Genomic DNA, 20,759 nt, shown 5'->3' with positions numbered 1-20,759 from the left:
CTGCTGTTTACTGTGGGGGATTTTAGAAGAATTGTAAGCAGCTGGCAAACCCCTTCAGTTTCTCTTTTTTCCCTTCCTAAATCTAGTAGCTGTGTGTAGTAGCGGTCTCTGTCTTTCTGTCATTCACTTGCTCCACTTATGTGCATGTGATTTTGATGTTGGGCTACCACAACGGTTTAACAAAATAGGCAATTTCCTACATGAAAAGAAGCAATAATTTCCCTCTAGCAGCTGGATACAGGACTACAATATTGTGTTGATCAGAACTTAAAGCTGCACTAGAAAATATTTTCTTGGTTAAAAATACAGACTTGATATCAGCGTGACTCACAGAGCGGGCTCCAGAGAGGGGACAATGGTCCATTTCCATTATATTTGCCCTGTTTTCTGAAATGAAATTCTGGGTTGTGGTGATCACGTCTGTTCAACGCAAGTGGAAAATCAAAATTCAAAAGTGGAATCCAAACCGTCTCCTGAACAGCAGTGAGCAGCACACTATACAGAGAAAGCTGGACTTACCAACATTTAACCTGTTGCTCAGAGTTTCAGGATGTTGAAGGACTTTGACTTCAAACTAGGGCTATCAATCAATTAAAGTATTTAATCAGCATTAATAGCATGATTGTCCATAGTTAATCATGATTAATCGCAAATTAATCACACATTTTTTATCTGTTCAAAATGTACCTTAAAGGGAGATTTGTCAAGTATTTTATATTTTGAGGTCAAATGTCAAAGGACCTCTTTGAAAATGGCCATGCCAGTTTTTCCTCACCAAAATTTAGCGTAAGTTTGGAGCGTTATTTAACCTCCTTCATGACAAGCTAGTATGACATGGTTGGTACCGATGGATTCATCAGGTTTCATGTGATGCCAGTATCTTCACTCTAGCTTTAAAACTGAACCTAAATATCACAAGTTACGTTAATGCGTTCAAGAAATTAGTGCCGTTAAAACAAATTTATGTTAAGGCATTATTATCGAGTTAATTTTGACAGCCATACTTCAAACGGTTGACTCCTGGTTTTGTGCAACCTGACGACGTACTGCATATATAGAACGAGACCACTAAATGCTATATTAGTGGCTGAAAAGTAATTACAACTCGCATGCCAAAGTGCGCCTAGCATAGCTTTGCCTTGTAAACTTCTTCACTTTGACTTTTGTTGCTGGAAAGTAAAAGTGTTTTATTTTTAGTTTTGTGAACCATGTGACATTGAGCTAATATAGAGAGGCAAAGTCATGCCCCTTCAGATGGACCCCACGGGACCTTATTTCAGAACAAATGTGAACTGTAGTCAACGATGAAAGACAAATATTTATTTGATCTACTTTGAATTGTGCCATGAATCACACATATGATTTGGGTGTGTCGTCTTTCTAATTAGCCTACGTATTTTCACAGTCTGATACTTCAACAGTTTTACAACAAACTGAGACTTTCCTGACTTGCAAAATGATGTTTTAAACTGATAAACATTATATGTGTGATTCGTGGCGCAATTCAAACGGGATCAAAAAATAATTTGTCTCTCTCCGTTGACTACCGTTCATATTTTTCCAGAATAAGGTCCCACGGTGGTCCATCAGAAGGGGCAGGACTTCACCTCTCTATGGGAGCCACCAATGTAAGGTTTCTGTATTCAACTTTACATTATTCTTTTGAGCATTTTCAGCTTTATTTTTGACAGATGACAGTGTAGAGGCAGACTGGAAGGGGAGGGGGTTTGACATGCAACAGTCCAAGGCTGGAATCCAAGCCAGGACTTTGCGGTTGTAGGGCGCTGTCACCACTCTCCTACCAGGACGTTGCGGTTGTAGGGCGCTGTCACCACTCTCCTACCAGGACGCTCTATTGTAAACTTTAATCACAGCTACATTTTCTGTCTTTTTTCTTTTCTTTTTCTTTCTAGGGTTCCTGCTGTCTGTTGGATTTGGACCAGCTTGCTGAGTTGTCTACAGGCTACCAGCTACTTTAGTATTGGTAGTTAGCAATTGGGATTACCATTGTTGAAGCAGCAGCTAGCATTAGCATTCAGTTTCTAGTTGTCCGTAGCTGGCTGTCCTCATTGGGAGTTCATTATTGCCATTAGTATTACGTCAGCTTGAAGTTACCATTAGCTTTTTATCACATCACCTACTTAGCGTCAAACATTAACATTAGCGCCGAGTACACGTTGGCGAGTTAGTGTTAGCTGCCGGTATGGAACGCAGTAGCTGGAGCGGCAGTGAGAGTCCAGGGGACGACATGGAAAGACTGAGTGACTCAGGAGGGGACAAAACCATGGACGGGGACCCTGAGGGGGTCTGGAGCCCCGACATTGAGCAGAGCTTCCAGGAGGCCCTGGCCATCTACCCGCCCTGTGGAAGGAGGAAGATTATACTGTCAGATGAAGGAAAGATGTACGGTGAGTAACATGGAGATGGAGAGACGGTGGGTGTGAACTGTTATGAGTCGCTGAGGAAGTTAAATAGTGAGAAATGACCAAGGCCAAGATAGCATCTTCAGCTTTTTGGTTTGGTTCAACCAAAACCAAAAATATTCAATTCAAAGGGGACCTATTATGCGTTTGTGCTTTTTCCCTCTCCTTTAGTGTCTTATATAGTTTTTTTGTGCATGTAAAAGGTCTGAAAAGTTATAAATCCATGCCAAAGGGAGCTACTATCCCCCACAGAAACACTGCTCCTGAACTGCCTGAAACACCTTGCTTGAAGTACTGCTTTTTCTTCCGTAACGGTGTGATGTCACCAAGTAACACACTTTGCCTAGGGTGAAAAGTGGTGCTGCGGAACAGCCAGTATGAGAAAAGTAAAGCGTTTTTAACATTAAAGTATGTAAACATGTTCTGGTAGAAACTCAAGATACAAGTATGAACCTGAAAATAAGCATCATAGTTCCTCTTTAAATTATATAAAACAGTGAAAGCAGCAACTTTTCAGGAGAACCTTACACCAGTGAATGTTTGGTACTTTTCTGGTAAATTACTTCAACAATTAATCAGTTTTCAACATTGTTATTGATTTATAGATCAATTAATCAATTAAAGGACCAACTTCCAGCACAAGTGTGATGTACTATAAGTGTTGGGGTAACACTTTATAATAATCATCATTTATAAAAGGTAAATTCATAGTTAATTAAAATGTAGTTATTTTACTGTTAAGAAACCATGACATTATAATTAATATTTACTAATTATTAGTAATGCTATAATGTCTGTTATTTTAAGTTTATTGTTGCACACATTATAACATTTTATATACTATAAGTGTTTGTTAATGATTACCTTTAATAAAACATCTATAAACATTACATAGATAGGTATTTGTGACACTTTCTTTGTTAACAGTTAATAATTGGTTTGTAAACTGTATAAACATTATTTAGATGGCTATTATAAAGTTGCAACTGATAATTATAAAACTTTGTTAAATGGTTAAAAAATATTTTGTAAAGTATCTATTGACATTATTTACATGGTTAGTTTGTCGATGGTTAATAATTGGTTTCTGGTCCATCTATCTATGTAATGTTTATACATGTTTTACAAATGATATCTTAAAGGTTAACAAATCATTTGGTAATTATTAACAAATACTTAATATAGTATATGAAATGTTACAATGTGTGCAACAATAAATTGTTAAATACTTTAATAATGTAATCAAAATGTAATTGTTCTCATCTCTTATCAGCTATGATACAATATAGAATTTATAAACATAACATTATAGCATTAATAACAATTAGTAAACATTATTGATTATGTCATTGTTTGTCAACAGTAAAATAACTATTAACTTTGTTTAATTATCTATCAATGTAGCATTTATAAATGCTGGTTATTATAAAGTGTTACTGGAGGACAGGACAAGAAGCGGAGGACACTTATTTATGTATTTGTGTAGTGATGCACCATATTTAAAGAGTGCGGATAATTGTGATTGTTCAACACAAGTTCACAGTGTGTTGTGGTAAAATGCCACATCTCTACACAGTGTTATAAACACATCCAGTGATTGGGCGAGCTGTTGAAATGTTGGCTTTGGTGTGTCAGACTGTACTGTGAGAGTTACTGGTTAGACGTCTGTGTGTGAGGGCTGTCTCACAGGGTCTCGACTGTCAGAGACACAGGAAAGAAAGATAGAGTGTAAGAGAGGAAATAGAGGCGTGCTATAGGTGCATAATGTGTATGTGAGCGCGTCTGAGAATGACACTGAGAGAGAGAGTGTGTGTGTGTGTATGTGTGTGTGTGTGAACTAATAGAGTGATGAACAGATGGTCCTCTGGCTGCCACCAGCTGCGCCTCCCTCCCTCCCTCCCTCACTCCCTCTCTCTCTCTCTCTCTCTCTTTCACTCTGCTGTTTTTCTCTCTCTCTGTATATGCAGAGTGCACTTTTCTGATTTCTTTATGATTCTACTTGAGCTTTCTGAGTATTAAATGAAATCCCAGATATTAACCTAATAATAATAATAACAACTTTTCTTCCTGTGCACACTTGATGAAGTCTTGCCTTACATTGGTGGATTGAAACACACACTACATGGCCAAAGGTATGTGGACACCCGCAGATTTCAACCATTTGTGCTTGATGAGTATTTCCCATCCAGCCACAGAAGCATCAGTGAGGTCAGGTGCTGACGCTGTGTGGCCTGGCTCACAGTCGGTGCTTCAGTTCATCCCAGAGGTGTTTGATTGGGTCGGGGTCAGGGGTCTGGACAGGCCAGCCAATCTCTTTAAAGCTGCACTAAAACAGCATCAATGTATTTATTAGGGCTGTCAAAGTTAAAGGGATAATAACACCGTAACGCAAATTTATTTTAATGCCACTAATTTCTTTAACGCATTAGGTCGGTTTTTAGGTTGTAGCGGATTTTAAAAGTGTGAGAAACTGACTAGTAATCCATGTCACACTAGCTTGTCACGAAAGACGCTAAATAATACTACTTACTGGCAAACTAAACTGTCATGTCCATCTTCAAAGGGGTCCCTTGACCTCTGACCTCCAGATCAGTGAATGTAAATGGATTCTCTGGGTACCCACGAGTCTCCCCTTTACAGACATGCCCACTTTATGATAATCACATGCAGTTTGGGGGCAAGTCATAGTCAAGTCAGCACACTGACACACTGACAGCTGTTGTTGCCTGTTGGGCTGCAGTTTGACATGTTATGATTGGAGCATATTGTTTTATGCTAAATGCAGTACCTGTGAGGGTTTCTGGACAATATCTGTCATTGTTTTGTGTTAACTGATTTACAATAATAAATATATACATACATTTACATAAAGCAGCATATTTGTCCACTCCCATGTTGATAAGAGTATTAAATACTTGACAAATCTCCCTTTAAGGTACATTTTGATCAGATAAAAAAATGTGAGATTAATTTATGATTAATCATGATTACATATTTTAATCAATTGACAGCCCTTATATTTATATTAACAATGTTCCCATTGTTAATATAAATATAAGGGCTGTCCGTGTTACTATATGGAATGTAAAAGGTGTTGCTTGTAGGGACAAACCCACGAGACTTATTACTCAACTTTGCGGTTCCTTTCAGCTCGACTTGACTTTTTAGCGTCTTTTAGCTCACTGTTTTGATTACACGACCTGCAACTTTACTGTTTTGGTTCACTCGCAACACACATCATCCTCATTTCCAGCAGCAGCAAGAGGCTGTGCTCAACGATAAAAACTGGTAGACTATAAAAGTTCACTCAGTAGAGTGCAGACCTCCGTAGGTTATTTCAAGATGCTTTTCATATAGAGCAGGTCTAGACTGTACTCTGTAATTTAGAGACCCAACAAGAGATCCCCTATGAGCGTGCACTAGGTGCAACCGTGGCAAGAAAAAAGTCCCCTTTAATGGGTAGAAACCTTGGGCAGTTTGTTGGGCAGGCACTACTTAGTTAGGTTTTGGTAAAAACAACATGGTTGGGCTTAGAACACCTGGTTGCAAAGTGAAAGTGAAACACGGGAGACGAACAGCCTTGTGTTTGTTGGGCTCATCCACCACCCTCCCACCCAACCTATGTGTCTCTTTTTTCGTTCTTTAAACTACATCACCTTGAGCACTGTCTTTGAGCATTTACAGATAGGTTTGCATTGTAGTCATTGAAAGCCTGGTGCGTTTCATACAGGCGCTAAAGGGGACCTTGTGCGTTGGTATCACACGCCGAAGGGCGTGACAAAGCGTTGGTAATTTACGTCCTGGCAATGAGAACGGGCTGTCTGTTTTCAGAGCAGGGAAGGAGAAATGGGTAAAAGGGATGAGCAGCTTTTGGCATAGAGACCGGGGTGGTTTAATTGTTACTAGAACATCTGTTCAAACCAGAATTATGAAACAGCACTTAATTTGTTCTTATGTTTGTCTTATGGTGCAAACAGAATAGGACAGGCTCACATGTGTTCATGCATGTTGTTTCATTTGAATTTGAGAAAGAGAGGCATTATAGATTTTTTTTTTTACAAGAAAAAAAAGCACAATTATGTCTTTCTCCATTCAAGATTGTGAATGCACATAACCTTTGGGTTACTTTAAAAACTTGGCATTATTTTCTTCACTATTCAAAGAAAACTCCAGAGTTATTAATGGTGGTTTTGTGGTTTCCTTGAGCGTTACATTAACGGTAAAATGGGTGGCAGGTGAGTATTCCTTCAGAAAAGAAAGAGGTAATATCTGATGGGTAGGGCACCTATGCGGGTCTAAAAATACCCCCCACTGACTGCAGGCAAATGGACTGAAATAGAAAAGAAGAAGGAAAATGTGCAAAAGTGCTGGGAGGAACTTAGTGGGAGAGAAGCTTAGAAAAATCATAAATGGATGTGTATAAAAGGGAGAGAGGATGAAAAGGTGAATAAGAGCGCTATTATCCTTGGCAAAGGTACAGCAGAGGTACAGTGTAATGGGCAGTGGCTTTGTCCCCTACAGAAACATCATATGGATCTACGGGACAGATATGAAAGTCATTTAATTGGTATTGAACCTTCTCTGTCTCTTAAGCTGTGGATCAGGGACATGTTGAAAACAGATGTATTACAGAGGGCTACAACACACTGTGAATGCTAATGGCTATAGTGTAGGCTGTAGATATCTCCCAAACATTTTCCCTACAGACTTATTCAAATATTTCATCCAAAGTTGTCATATTGTACAAAACATGCCTATATATTCCCTTTCAATGAAAATAGAAAATGAATCTCCTCTTACTGGTATTGTATCACATCTTCATCGGGGCTGAAAGGTGAAAAAGTTGTTGCTACACATCCAGCAGCAACATTAGCATTAATTTGAGTGTAATATTGATAAACCGATACTAGAGTACTTCCTTGTTTTATGAATGAAGCGGTACAGTTGAAGCAGCGGTGCTGTGTGTGTGTTTCACCAATCAGTGACGGTCATCCTTGCAAACTCCACCCCTAAAGGTACTAATTTAAAGGTACTTTCATGTACAACCCTGACCAGGGTCTTTTTGGGGGGTAAAAAGGTCTTGTCTTGTCTGTCAACTCTCTGTCATCCTGTGTGTGAAATCTGACTCCTGCTGCTCTGTGCTGAGACACTTTCAGTTTGTAGTGTCCACCGTCTGACTATGTATTGATAACATCAAATAAAAAACATGAATAAAGCAAAAGGAAGGTGGGGGCAGTGGGCAAGTAATGTAATCTGTGTGGGCCCGAACACCGTGTGACACTGTGTAACATTGTATAACATTGTGTAACCCTATGTAACGCCGTGTAACGCCGTGTAACGCCTTGTAGCGCCGTGTAACGCAGTGTAACGCTTTGTAACGCTGTGTAACATTGTGTAACGCCGTGTAACATTGTGTAACGCCGTGTAACGCAGTGTAACGCAGTGTAACGCTTTGTAACGCCGTGTAACGCCGTGTAACATTGTGTAACGCCGTGTAACATTGTGTAACATTGTGTAAGAGTGCTGTCTTAAGTCTTGCTGAATGCTGTATGATTGACAGGTGGTCTTTGGGAGGTGCACCACTGTATCAGATGGAGACCTAACAAATGAGGCTTTCCACTTAAAAACACTTAAATGATCCCGTCGATATCGTAACAAGCACAAACTCCTATAGCCGGCGGTAGTGAAGCCAGGCTCTGAGCCAGAGTTTGGCCCCTGTGGTCTCTGAGGTCTTCCCAGGGTACACAACAATACACACTACTCCACTGCAGCCTTGTTAGCGAGCACGCTCAGCGAGGCTTTGAACTTACTCTGAAAGGGTTTTCGAGCTATTCTATAAAGCAGCTGAAGTTCCTAATCACTCTGCTAACTGAGCGTGGGGAGTGACAGTAAACTACCACGGTAATGGTGTTTCCAAAGACCAGAAAAGAAAATATTTCCAAGTCCAAAAAAATGTACAGGAAGCTTTGATAGACTCATTGTCACAAGTATTTTATATATTATATAAGTGACAAATCAGTCGATATGTTGTCTCTAGTGTGTTTACATGCTTGTTACCTTGTGGAGAGTTTTACATTTCAATCACTATCTGAATTGGGGAATTTCCTCGACTTAGTATTCACATTTACTGTATATTGAGTCACCTTTTGATTTGATCATATTATCACATGGCTGCTTCTTGTTTCTTTTTGTTCTTGAATCTTAACTTGAATGGTCCAACATCACGTGAATTCTGCGTCGTCTCCCTCAATATCTGCTTGCACACAGAGTGGCTTCAGCCCGGAGATAGAGACGGGGGTTGCTTCTGTTCGTCACGGTTAATGATCGTCTGACTTTGGCCTTGAAGTCTTTCACTGGGCAAGTAGAGAGAGAAAGAAAGAGAGAGAGAGAGAGAAGAGGGAGGGAGCAGAAGGGAAGCCCATTCACTACAAGAGGGACGGAGGAGGGGAGAAAGGGTGCAGCCAGAACATGGATGGATGGACGGAGCGAGTGTGTGTGTGTGTGTGTGTGTGAGAGAGTTTTTGAGAAAGAGGGAGGGCGAGGGATGTGTGCCGCAGGGTTAGTGAAGGATGATAATTCACCGTTAAGCCTCCTAGAAAGACCAGCTGGCCCCTCTGGAGTCAGATGTCAGCCTCAGCAGCCAGGGCTCTGTGCATGTGTGCATGTGTGTGTGTGTGTGTGTTGGCACTCATGCATGTATATACATGTATGTGTGTGTGTGTGTGTGTGTTTGCGTGTGTGCTGTCGTCAGTCGCAGCTTTTGACTGCTAGAAGGAGAACACCTGCATGGGGAGCTATAGATGTTATCAGTCTAAGCTCCCTATCTCAGTGAGAATGGGATTGGTCAGAACACACACACACACACACACACACACACACACACACACACGCGCACATACACATGCACACACACCATCTGCTAGTTAGTTAGGGCTATTGTTGCGAGCCATTTGGGTAGTGTGTAGAGGGGTTTGGCTTTGTGCTGATCTTGACCATCAGTTGGCCAGCTGGCCTGACTTTGGTTTTCCACAGAAAACCCACCAGGAGACGAACCCAACGAAGCCACAGAGCCACAAACACGCTTGTTAGCAAATTACATCAATTAAATAACAGTCAAATTACATAATTTCATAAAATAATCCGAATTCGAATTTTGAGGCTGTAAAGATGTAACCTGCTCAGATCATGTAGTGCAACACTATCTAGTGGCGGTGGGAAAAAAAATTCATTTTTTCTTTTTTGAAATGATTTTTTTTAATGCCAGAATCGATATATTTGCTTCATCTGAGTCTACGCAGAGGTAGGAGGAAGTTACCGCTTTTATTGTTGTAGTCTGAGTGATGTGACGTCATATCCGTTCCGTATCCGTCAACCAAAACAAACCTCAGCGAGCCGAAACTAGAGAGTCTTAAACGTTGGAGGGTCAGCGTGGATACGACCTGCACCCTCCCATGTTAAATCCAGCGTGGTAAACACTACACATCCAGTAAAGGATGGAAACACTTTGGGTTTCACACATTGCAGGAAAAGCAGAGCTAGACAGAGCAGAGCTAAAGCTGCATGCTAACTCTGTCACGGACAGGAAACGTTATGGTATGGCGGTAACGTGGCGGTGGAGCCGCCCTTCGCTCTCATCTCCGTGGTCAAATGGGCTGACGCTACAACTGTAGAGCACCCAGATACTGACATTTGTGTTCTCTGCATTGAAACGGCCCCGATGGAGCTGACCATGGATGGATAAAGAGAATGGAGCTGATGGGAGAGCTAGAGACCACCTTGGAGAAGTTAGAGGAAGTAGACACGTGGGACTACGTCCACTTTTCAAAATAAGGTGTTAACAAAGGGAACTGTATCTACAAAATACATCTATGGAAATAAGATTGATGGATTAAATTCACCAGAAGTATAAAACATTACATGTCCCTTATAAATGAAAAAGAAAATACCACTAATCTGTGAGGGAAATGTCTTTATTCTTTGATTTTTGGGTTACTGGATAATAAATGTAATAAATAATTCCTGACAATGATCCTGATATATTTGACTTTAGATACATGCTCTAAATCAAACATTCTTACTGGATTCATTTAGAGATTCTCCTAATCAAAGTCCCTAGAAGTGTATGATTCAACTTGTTCCCATGGTCTAGTGTGTGTTTATCGTGATAGTATTAAATCAGGAGACAGGTGTATGGTCCCAGCGCTAGTATCTATCAGTGTGTTTTATACAGACAGTATATGAACAGAGGTTTTGTGGACGTCGTGCCGTGGTTTTCTACTCCTTTTCTCTCTCTGTCTCGCTGTCCCGCTGTCCCTCACTAATCTATACTAGCCAGGTCATGCTGAGTCTGCTGTGCTCCCATTTGAATGGGTTGAATTATTCAGCATTGTAAGCGTGTGTGTATGTGTGTGTGCGCGTACGTGCACACGTGTAAGCATGGGTACAGCTGGCCTGCTGGTTCCTTTAATCAGGGGACGGCCGGTCTGCATGAATACCTGTATTGTTGGGTCATGTGTATTCAGGGCTGTGGCGTGTGTGATTTTGTGTGTGTGTGTGTGTGTGTGTGTGTGTGTGTGTGTGTGTGTGTGCGTGTGCCGAGGGCTCAACAGGGGTATCAGTGATTACAGCGCCACGATGTGAGACTGCACGTCACGGGGTCGCTGGGTCAACAGCGCTAAATCAGGCACAAAGTTGTTTGTCAGGGTCATATGACTTCAGCTTATGATTGTCAGTGAGAAAGAAAGTTCACATAGGGTTTAGTGTGTATGTGTGTGTGTGTGTGTGTGTGTGTGTGTGTGTGTGTTTCACCAGTATGTTCTGTGTCTTTTCCCTCCAGGTCGAAATGAGCTGATAGCCAGATACATCAAGCTCCGAACAGGCAAGACGCGGACAAGGAAACAGGTAATAATGGGAGTGTCATGCTGTCTACAGTATCACAGCAGATCACATTATACAGACATCATGAAAGAGCGATGCAGCGATGACAAGAATGGTTGAAAAGCTGAACAGTAATCGTCAGTGGTGAAGTTTGGGGAAAGAATAAAAGCAGTTAAAGAATAAAAGCAATCAAAAGCTGCACTTAACATGATTTTATGTGTCCATTTTCTACATTAGCAGAAAGTGAAGAAAGGTGGTCTTAAACGAAGAAACTGGTTAACTGATATTATTTTACAGAATCCAGAAAAGAGTATCAAATGCTTCATAGCTCTAAAATCTGTACAACTTAAGCTAAAATGTTAATCAAGTACATAAACCATAATAATTGATAAAAGTATTGAACTTGTGTCATAAATTAAATGTTTTTTTTATGAAACTTTACTAAATAATCACTCAAAACATATTGATCTAAAGATTTCTACATGTAGAAACTAGGGCTGTCAAGCAATTAAAATACTTAATCGTGATTAATCTTAAATTAATTGCACATTTTTTATCTGTTCTAAATGAACTTTAAAGGGAGATTTGTCAAATATTTAATCCTCTTATCAACATGGGAGTGGACAAATATGCTGCTTTATGCAAATGTATGTATATATTTATTATTGGAAATCAATTAACAACACAACACAATGACAGATATTGTCCAGAAACCCTCACAGGTACTGCATTTAGCATAAAACAATATGCTCCAATCATAACATGGCAAACTGCAGCCCAACAGACAACAACAGCTGTCAGTGTGTCAGTGTGCTGACTTGACTATGACTTGCCCCAAACTGCATGTGATTATCATAAAGTGGGCATGTCTGTAAAGGGGAGACTCGTGGGTACCCATAGAACCCATTTACATTCACTGATCTGGAGGTCAGAGGTCAAGGGACCCCTTTGAAAATGGACATGACAGTTTTTCCTCGCCAACATTTAGTGTAAGTTTGGAGCGTTATTTAACCTCCTTCAAGGACAGCTAGTATGAAATGGTTGGTACCGATGTATTCATCAGGTTTTATAGTTTCAGATGATGCCAGTATCTTCACTCTGCCTGCTACAACCTAAAACTCGCAAGTTGTGTTAATGCGTTAAAGAAATTAGTGGCGTTAAAACGAATTTGCGCTAAAGTGTTATTATCGTGTTAACTTTGACAGCCTTACTTAATGCCATGCTTTACCCATGCAGGCTGGTGTGGTCATGTGTAACGGGTGTGATGGGGTGGTTGTAGGTCAGTGGGTTGAGCGGGTCGTCCTTTAGCTACAAGCATGGCGGTTCGATCCCCGGTTCCGACTACTCAAGTGTCCTTGAGTGAGACTATGAACTAAAGAAGTTGCACCCTAAATGGTTAGGATGGTTAAAAGCATAGGTTATGTTTTATGTATGTACCTTTATGTATGTGACTATTTTAATAAAGTTTAAGTAATTGATAAACAGCAGAAGTCATTTAGAAATATAAGAGGGCTTTTGTGCTTTTCAGTAGTCTGTGTCATTAAGAGAGAGACTAGAGTTTACCCTCTGAGATGTATACATCTGTTGAGGTTTAAGGGCACCATCTGTATGTAGTGTAATCCTCCTATCTGAGTTCCCAGGTGTCTTCTTGCTCTCTCAAAAGATGTGTATAGATGGCTCTATTCACTGTTGTCAGGGGAGGAGTGTAAGTGTGTGTGTGTGTGTGTGTGTGTGTGTGTGTGTGTGTGTGTGTGTGTGCCCTCCCAGTGTGGCAATAGTCCTTTCATAACCATGGCAACTCACTGTTTGGTCCTTCCTCCTCTCTTTTCTACCCTTCAAACCCCCTTCCTTTTACCCTCTCCTCTCCTCCTCTCCTCCCCTCCCTTCCTCTCCTCTCCTCTCCTCTCCTCTCCTCTCCTCTCCTCTCCTCTCCTCTCTCTCTCCTCTCCTCTCCTCTCCTCTCCTCTCCTCTCCTCCTCTCCTCAGGTATCCAGTCATATCCAGGTTTTAGCCAGAAGAAAGTCCAGGGAATTTCAATCCAAACTAAAGGTAAGGGGGGGCGGGGGGGGGGGGGGGGGGGGGGGGAAGTAATAGGTCATTTTTACACTCAGGGTTTGGTATTTCTCAATAGAGAGCTACAGGAATGAGTCCTACAACCCAGAAGTGAGTCAGCATTTTAGCCCTTCCTGTTCCCTCGTCTGGAAGTCAATGGGTTTTTAGTTAGATGTCTGAAATCAGGTCTGTGGTTAACACAAGCTGAAGAGATTTTAACGTTTTGTTCTACGACATAAAATACATCAATAAATATCCCACTCGTGAATTTTGAAGCCTTTATGTGTCTTAAAAAGTTGGTTGCTAACAAGTGACTAAATGAGACTAAACGTCATCACGCCGACTCGTCCTCCTTTACAGCCTCGTTGTGTTTACTCTCTCTCATGTGACCGTGGTGGTGTAGTTGGTTTAAAGCCTAACGTTAGCTTTTTACTTCTGCTGATTGTATTCACGCTTCAAAAATCATAAAGTTGTGTTTAATAGTGGAGATTATCTTAATGAACAAAATGAGTAAATATCATAAACGTGTGTTTATTTTCTGCAATAATCCAAAACCTAATGGAACAATCCCATTGGCTGTTATTGGAGGGAACCAGGGCGATGCTAACTTCCTGGTTGGCCTACAAGAATACATCATCCCTGAAGCACTGGATTGTGAAAAATCCTCAGGTGCACAGGAAGTGATGTCCACTTTGTTTGGAATAAATGCAGCTGGTTAGTGAGGAGTCTCACCGATGGATGAACAGACAGAAAAACAGAAACACACTCTTTCCTTTTTTTAACTTAAGAAAATGGAACTGTCCTGAAGCCTATAGAGGCAACAGGACTCATTTATAAATCTCTACTACACCACATAATGAATAAAAGCAATCTGAATTCAGTGTTTGTCCCCTGCTTGTTAACTCTTCACTGTGGCTGGATGGATGGCTGTTACGGTGACTCCAGTATCCTAGGAGGTATCTTATTAGTCTCCTCCTCCTCCTCTTCTTCCTGTCATTCTCTTCTATCCATCCATTCATTCATCTGTTCCTCTCCTCTTCCCTCCCTCTTCTTACACTCTCTCCACCCTCCTTTCAGTCTATTAATCTCCTCCTCCCTCTCTCCCTCTTTCTTTTTCTCCCTCGCTGTTGGTTGTAATTAACAACATGTAAAGCAACAAAGGAGCGCTTGTTTTCTGAGAAGAGCAGTCCGAATGGAAACACAGCGAGGACGGAACTGATGTTTGCTGTCATATAATAAATGACAGATGGTTGCTTAAAATTGATAGTAAAGGTTATTTGAATCGGTGTATATCAAACATACAAAGGTGTTATTGATGATACAGTGTGTGCTGTCTTCTTTAAAATGTTATTGGAAAACAACAGGATGTGGCTACAATGGCAAGAGTGCATGTAGTTGAATGAAATTGTATCGATATGCACTATATTTTACGTCTGTCAATCGATTAAATATTTCATCATGATTAATCGTATGATTATCCATAGTTAATCATGATTAATCACAAATTAATCACACATTTTTTATCTGTTCTAAATGTACCTTAAAGGGAGATTTCTCAAGTATTTATTCTTCTTATCAACATGGGAGTGGACAAATATGCTGCTTTATGTAAATGTATGTATATATTTATTATTGTAAATCAATGAACAACACAAAACAATGATAGATATTGTCCAGAAACCCTCACAGGTACTGCATTTAGCATAAAACAATATGCTCATATTGTCAAACTGCAGCCCAACAGGCAACAACAGCTGTCAGTGTGTCAGTGTGCTGACTTGACTATGACTTGCCCCAAACTGCATGTGATTATCATAAAGTGGGCATGTCTGTAAAGGGGAGACTCGTGGGTACCCATAGAACCCATGTACATTCACTGATCTGGAGGTCAGAGGTCAAGGGACCCCTTGGAAAATGACCATGCCAGTTTTTCCTCGCCAAAATTTAGCGCAAGTTTGGAGCGTTATTTAACTATTTAGCCTCATCACACAATGGATTCATTTGGTTTTCTAGTTTCATATGATACCAGTGTAAAAATCACAAGTTGCGTTAATGCGTTAAAGAAATTGGTGGCGTTAAAAAATGTTTTCGTTGCGTTATTATTGCGTTAACTGTGACAGCCCTAATTATTAATCATCATTTCATTGTTTGTTAACAGTTAAATAACTCTCTCTCTCTCTCTCTCTCTCTCTCTCTCTCTCTCTCTATATATATATATATATATATATATATATATATAGAGAGATTTTTTCATTCAAACTGGGTTACCAAAAAGACATCAATGAGCCGCACTGTTTTACTGGGTGATATGTTCCTTCATCACCATGACCACAGACACTGCTTTGACTCAATCCCACATACACTGTCCTGCTGCCCCAAATACTCACTACAGCACCAAATGTGTATTCATCCGCATCTGAAAAAAGTCCCCAAGAAATGCACTATTTCCCCCTGTTTCAGTAACATTGGCTAAATAATATAGTGACCAGCTGTTTTAGGAAATTAAACTTTGTATTTGTGACCTGAGCTTAGAAACTTGCTTTTGGTCTTTTCATGGGATTTATAGGCAAAAAGGAAAACATCAACTAACACCAGTGCTTAGGCTTTCACACATGTAATAAAGCTCAATGGACGCCTATAGAACGGAACTGGTTCCAACGCAGTAGTTTGTGTTGAGTTGGGTTCATTGAAGGTCTGTGGTAGCAGGGGAGTGAATGAATGAATGGATGAGTGGCGTGCATCGATGCATGCATCAAAAATCTTTAAAAACGTAATACTAAAGCAAAAACAAACTAAATATTCAATGCCTATGGGTTACTTGCGAGCGAGCGAGTGATTGAAAAACAATTTCTTCTCTGCGTTTCCTTGCCACACACCTGGATCTGGTTCTAAATGATGACGGACATGCGGTGGTGACTTAAAACCTGAACTGCGACACCGTGTAGTTCTTTAAAAAAAAAAAAAAAACAGCTCCTACAACCACCCGTATCTTTTAGTAAATGACTTACATGATTAAAGCTTCAGTAGGCAGAATGTTTTTATCATCATTGGGAAAAAAAAACATAAGAACCTTTCAGCATATTGTAATTCAAGTGTTCTGAGAGAAAACTAGACTTCTGCTCCTCCTCATGGCTATGTTTTCAGGCTTTAGAAAATGAGTGACAGGAGACTTTGACCAATCACAGGTCATCTCAGAGAGAGAGAGAGCGTTCCTATTGGCTGTGCTCCGGCTGGTTGGCGGTGCTTGGTGTTTCATCAGCAGATCTCAACATGGCTGCCAAGTCACAAACTTTCTCATTTTACAGCTAAACAATACACTACAAGATGATTCTGAGAACATGTGAGGAGAGAAATAGGCATTAACGTAACAGAATATTGAACATAATGTTTTCAGATTACCTGTCTCATGCACTACTGTCAGAATATAGTGACCGTTTTATAAAAATAACTTTTTTAATCATATTTGCTTAACTTCTACCCATCGCTGCTTTAACTGATTGTCAAAATAACGAAGAGTGTTTTTAATGGATTGACTTATCACTATAAAACGCTGTACGATCTCTCTGGTCATTTGAACATGATGTAAGAGCTTTCCCATTAAAACCAAAACACATGGGTTGGTCATTTCAAAGAAATGAGTTCAGGTCAAGGATGTTATCAAACCCATATGGTTCTTGGTATTTTATATGAAAATCCAGCATGATTCCCATCTCCGTACCTCCTGTAATGTTATTACCTCCCGTAGGAGGAGAGATTTCTCTCAGTGCCAATTAACTTGAGTGAAGCTGCCAATTAGTGATTCTCCAGCTATTCGCCTCTAATTCCATTTCATTCAGCTGCTTTCTGCTCTGAGGTTCATGTTGCTTTGAGTTCAGACGTTACAAATGAGCCCACATGTTCAGACTTACTGTAAATCTTCTGTACGAAGCTTTTTGCCCTGAGGCAGCAGCTCTGACCAGTGGGAAACACATTTGGCTTTGTGCTCACCAATGTTGTTGTTATGACTTCCTCCCAAGCCACAATCCAGACCACCACACCCAAACTACCCATAGAGAAAGGTATATTCCCTAAATCCTCTGCCTCATCACTGAGAGACAGTTTTAGGCAAAACACGTAATTTAGACCTGAACACATATGGTTGGACTCTTGTTAATGTTAGATTTTGCTGATGATAAAAAAGCAAAACAAGGTCAATCTCTTTAATCCCATGTGAGCCAGTTGAGCCACTTCCAGCGGGAACCTTTTGCTGTGTGAAAGGTTAAACACTAGATGATGACAGACAGATGGCAGGACCTTACCCCTGCTTTGCCTAAGGAGCTCTGATTGTCAAGATCATCGTCAAAACTAAGCATTGAAGCTGTAGTAAATTGTTTTGTTTCCTGTTTCATACCTCAAAAGCCCCTTACAAAATAATATATTTTTAATCAGTGTTTTGTTGACTGTAAAGCAAGTTTTGGTTCTTAAGTTCTATTAAAATTAGGGCTGTCAAAGTTAATGCGATAATAATGCTTTAATGCAAATTTTGCTTTAACTTATTAACACAATTGAACTTTCAGTGGTTTTAGCGGCTCAGTTTTAAAGCTAGAGTGAAGATACTGGTATCATCTGAAACTATAAAACCTGATGAATCCATCGGTGCCAACCATGTCATACTATCTCACGAAGGAGGTTAAATAACGCACCAAACTTACGCTAAATTTTGGCGAGGAAAAACTGTCATGTCTATTTTCAAAGCGGTCCCTTGACCTCTGACCTCCAGATGTGTGAATGTAAATGGGTTCTCTGGGTACCCACGAGTCTCCCCTTTACAGACATGCCCACTTTATGATAATCACATGCAGTTTGGGGCAAGTCATAGTCAAGTCAGCACACTGACACACTGACAGCTGTTGTTGCCTGTTGGGCTGCAGTTTGCCATGTTATGATTGGAGCATATTGTTTTATGCTAAATGCAGTACCTGTGAGGGTTTCTGGACAACATCTGTCATTGTTTTGTGTTGTTAATTGATTTCCAATAATAAATATATACATACATTTGCATAAAGCAGCATATTTTCCCACTCCCATGTTGATAAGAGGATTAAATACTTGACAAATCTCCCTTTTAAGGTTCATTTAGAACAGATACAAAATGTGCAATTAATTTATGATTAATCATGATTAACTATGGACACACCCCAATGACGACACGAGGCAGAGGAGGAGTTACCCGGCCCGGAGGAAGCCCGGGGCCCACGTCTGGAGCCAGGCCCAGACGGAGGGCCCGTCAGCGAGCGCCTGGTGGCCGGGCTTGCCACGGAGCCTGGCCGGGGATACCCCGAAGAAGCAACGTGGCACCCCCCTCCTCTCCATCCTGTGGGCTCACCACCTGCGGGAAGAACCGCTTGGGTCGGGTGCGCTGCCACACGGGTGGCGGTGAAGGCCAGGGACCTCGACGGACTGGACCCGGGCGGCAGAGGCTGGCTCTGGGGACGTGGAACGTCACCTCTCTGTGGGGGAAGGAGCCGGAGCTTGTGCGGGAGGTGGAGCGCTATCAGTTGGATCTGGTAGGGCTTACCTCTACGCACAGCCTCAGTTCTGGAACCGTACTCTTGGATAGGGGTTGGACTCTATTCTTCTCTGGAGTTGCCCATGGTGTGAGGCGCCGGGCGGGTGTGGGGATACTCACAAATCCCCGGCTGAGTGCCGCTATGTTGGAGTTTACCCCGGTGGACGAGAGGGTCGCCTCCCTACGCCTTCGGGTTATGGGGGGGAAAACTCTGATGTTTGTGCGTATGCACCAAACAGCAGTTCGGAGTATTCAGCCTTCTTGGAGACCCTGAATGGAGTCCTGTATGGGGCTCCAGTAGGGGACTCCATAGTTCTGCTGGGAGACTTCAACGCGCACGTGGGCAACGATGGAGACACCTGGAGTGGCGTGATTGGGAGGAACGGCCTCCCTGATCTAAACCCGAGTGGTCGTTTGTTATTGGAGTTCTGTGCTAGTCATGGACTGTCCATAACCAACACCATGTTTGAACATAAGGATGCTCATAAGTGTACGTGGTACCAGAGCACCCTAGGCCGAAGGTCGATGATCGATTTTGTAATCGTATCGTCTGATCTGATGCCGCATGTTTTGGACACTCGGGTGAAGAGAGGGGCGGAGCTGTCAACTGATCACCATCTGGTGGTGAGTTGGGTCAGAGGGTGGGGGAAGACTCTGGACAGACCTGGTAAGCCCAAATGCGTAGTGAGGGTGAACTGGGAACGTCTGGAGGAGGCCCCTGTCCGAGAGATCTTCAACTCACACCTCCGGCGGAGCTTTTCTGGCATCCCTGTGGAGGTTGGGGGCATTGAACCCGAGTGGGCAATGTTCAAAGCTTCCATTGCTGAAGCTGCGGCAGTGAGCTGTGGTTTTAAGGTCTTAGGTGCCTCAAGGGGCGGCAACCCTCGAACACCGTGGTGGACACCGGTGGTCAGGGAAGCCGTCCGACTGAAGAAGGAGGCCTTCCGGGATATGTTATCTCGGAGGTCTCCGGAGGCAGTTGCAGGGTACCGACGGGCCCGAAGAGCAGCAGCCACTGCCGTGACGGAGGCAAAGCAGCGGGTGTAAGAGGAGTTCGGAGCAGCCATGGAGAAGGACTTTCGGTCGGCACCAAAGTGTTTCTGGAAAACCATCCGGCACCTCAGGAGGGGGAAACGGGGAACCATCCAAGCTGTGTACAGTAAGGATGGGACACTGTTGACCTCAACTGAGGAGGTAATCGGGCGGTGGAAGGAGCACTTTGAGGAACTTCTGAATCCGACCAATACGCCCTCTATTGTAGAGGCAGAGCTGGAAGCTGATGGGGGACCATCATCAATTACCCTGGTGGAAGTCACTGAGGTAGTCAAACAACTCCACAGTGGCAAAGCCCCGGGGATTGAGGAGATCCGTCCAGAAATGCTGAAGGCTCTGGGTGGGGAGGGGCTGTCTTGGATGACACGTCTCTTCAACACCGCGTGGAAGTCGGTGACAGTGCCTAAGGAGTGGCAGACCGGGGTGGTGGTTCCCCTTTTCAAAAAGGGGGACCAGAGAGTGTGTGCCAATTACAGGGGTATCACACTACTCAGCCTCCCTGGTAAAGTCTACTCCAAGGTGCTGGAAAGGAGGGTTCGGCCGATAGTCGAACCTCAGATCGAAGAGGAACAATGCGGATTCCGTCCTGGCCGTGGAACAACGGACCAGCTCTTCACTCTCGCAAGGATCCTGGAGGGGGCCTGAGAGTATGCCCATCCAGTCTACATGTGTTTTGTGGACTTGGAGAAGGCGTATGACCGGGTCCCCCGGGAGATACTGTGGGGGGTGCTGCGGGAGTATGGGGTGAGGCGGGCACTTCTCAGGGCCATCCAATCCCTGTACGCTCAAAGCGAGAGCTGTGTTCG

The 20,759-nt window shown here is 42.2% G+C and overlaps 1 protein-coding gene across 3 annotated transcripts in view; it reads left to right on the top strand.

The window, feature by feature from the left end:
* The window catches only part of LOC141765487 (transcriptional enhancer factor TEF-1-like), a 73,287-nt gene that overhangs the window by 19,374 nt on the left and 33,154 nt on the right, over positions 1-20,759 (top strand). The window contains exons 2-4 of one of the 3 annotated variants that reach the window (XM_074631485.1): positions 1,914-2,408; positions 11,260-11,324; positions 13,287-13,349. In XM_074631485.1, the coding sequence (XP_074487586.1) occupies positions 2,204-2,408; positions 11,260-11,324; positions 13,287-13,349 (333 nt within the window). In that variant the 5' untranslated portion in view covers positions 1,914-2,203. Of the gene's footprint in view, positions 1-1,913; positions 2,409-11,259; positions 11,325-13,286; positions 13,350-16,192; positions 18,899-20,759 lie in introns of those variants that run through there. The other 2 variants (XM_074631486.1, XM_074631484.1) reach the window with 2 other exon arrangements.

This window comes from Sebastes fasciatus, chromosome 4 (assembly GCF_043250625.1).
Source record: "Sebastes fasciatus isolate fSebFas1 chromosome 4, fSebFas1.pri, whole genome shotgun sequence".
Taxonomy (NCBI): Eukaryota; Metazoa; Chordata; class Actinopteri; order Perciformes; family Sebastidae; genus Sebastes; species Sebastes fasciatus.
Note: the sequence above shows the minus strand (reverse complement) of the source record. Positions and strands in the feature narration are given on the sequence as shown.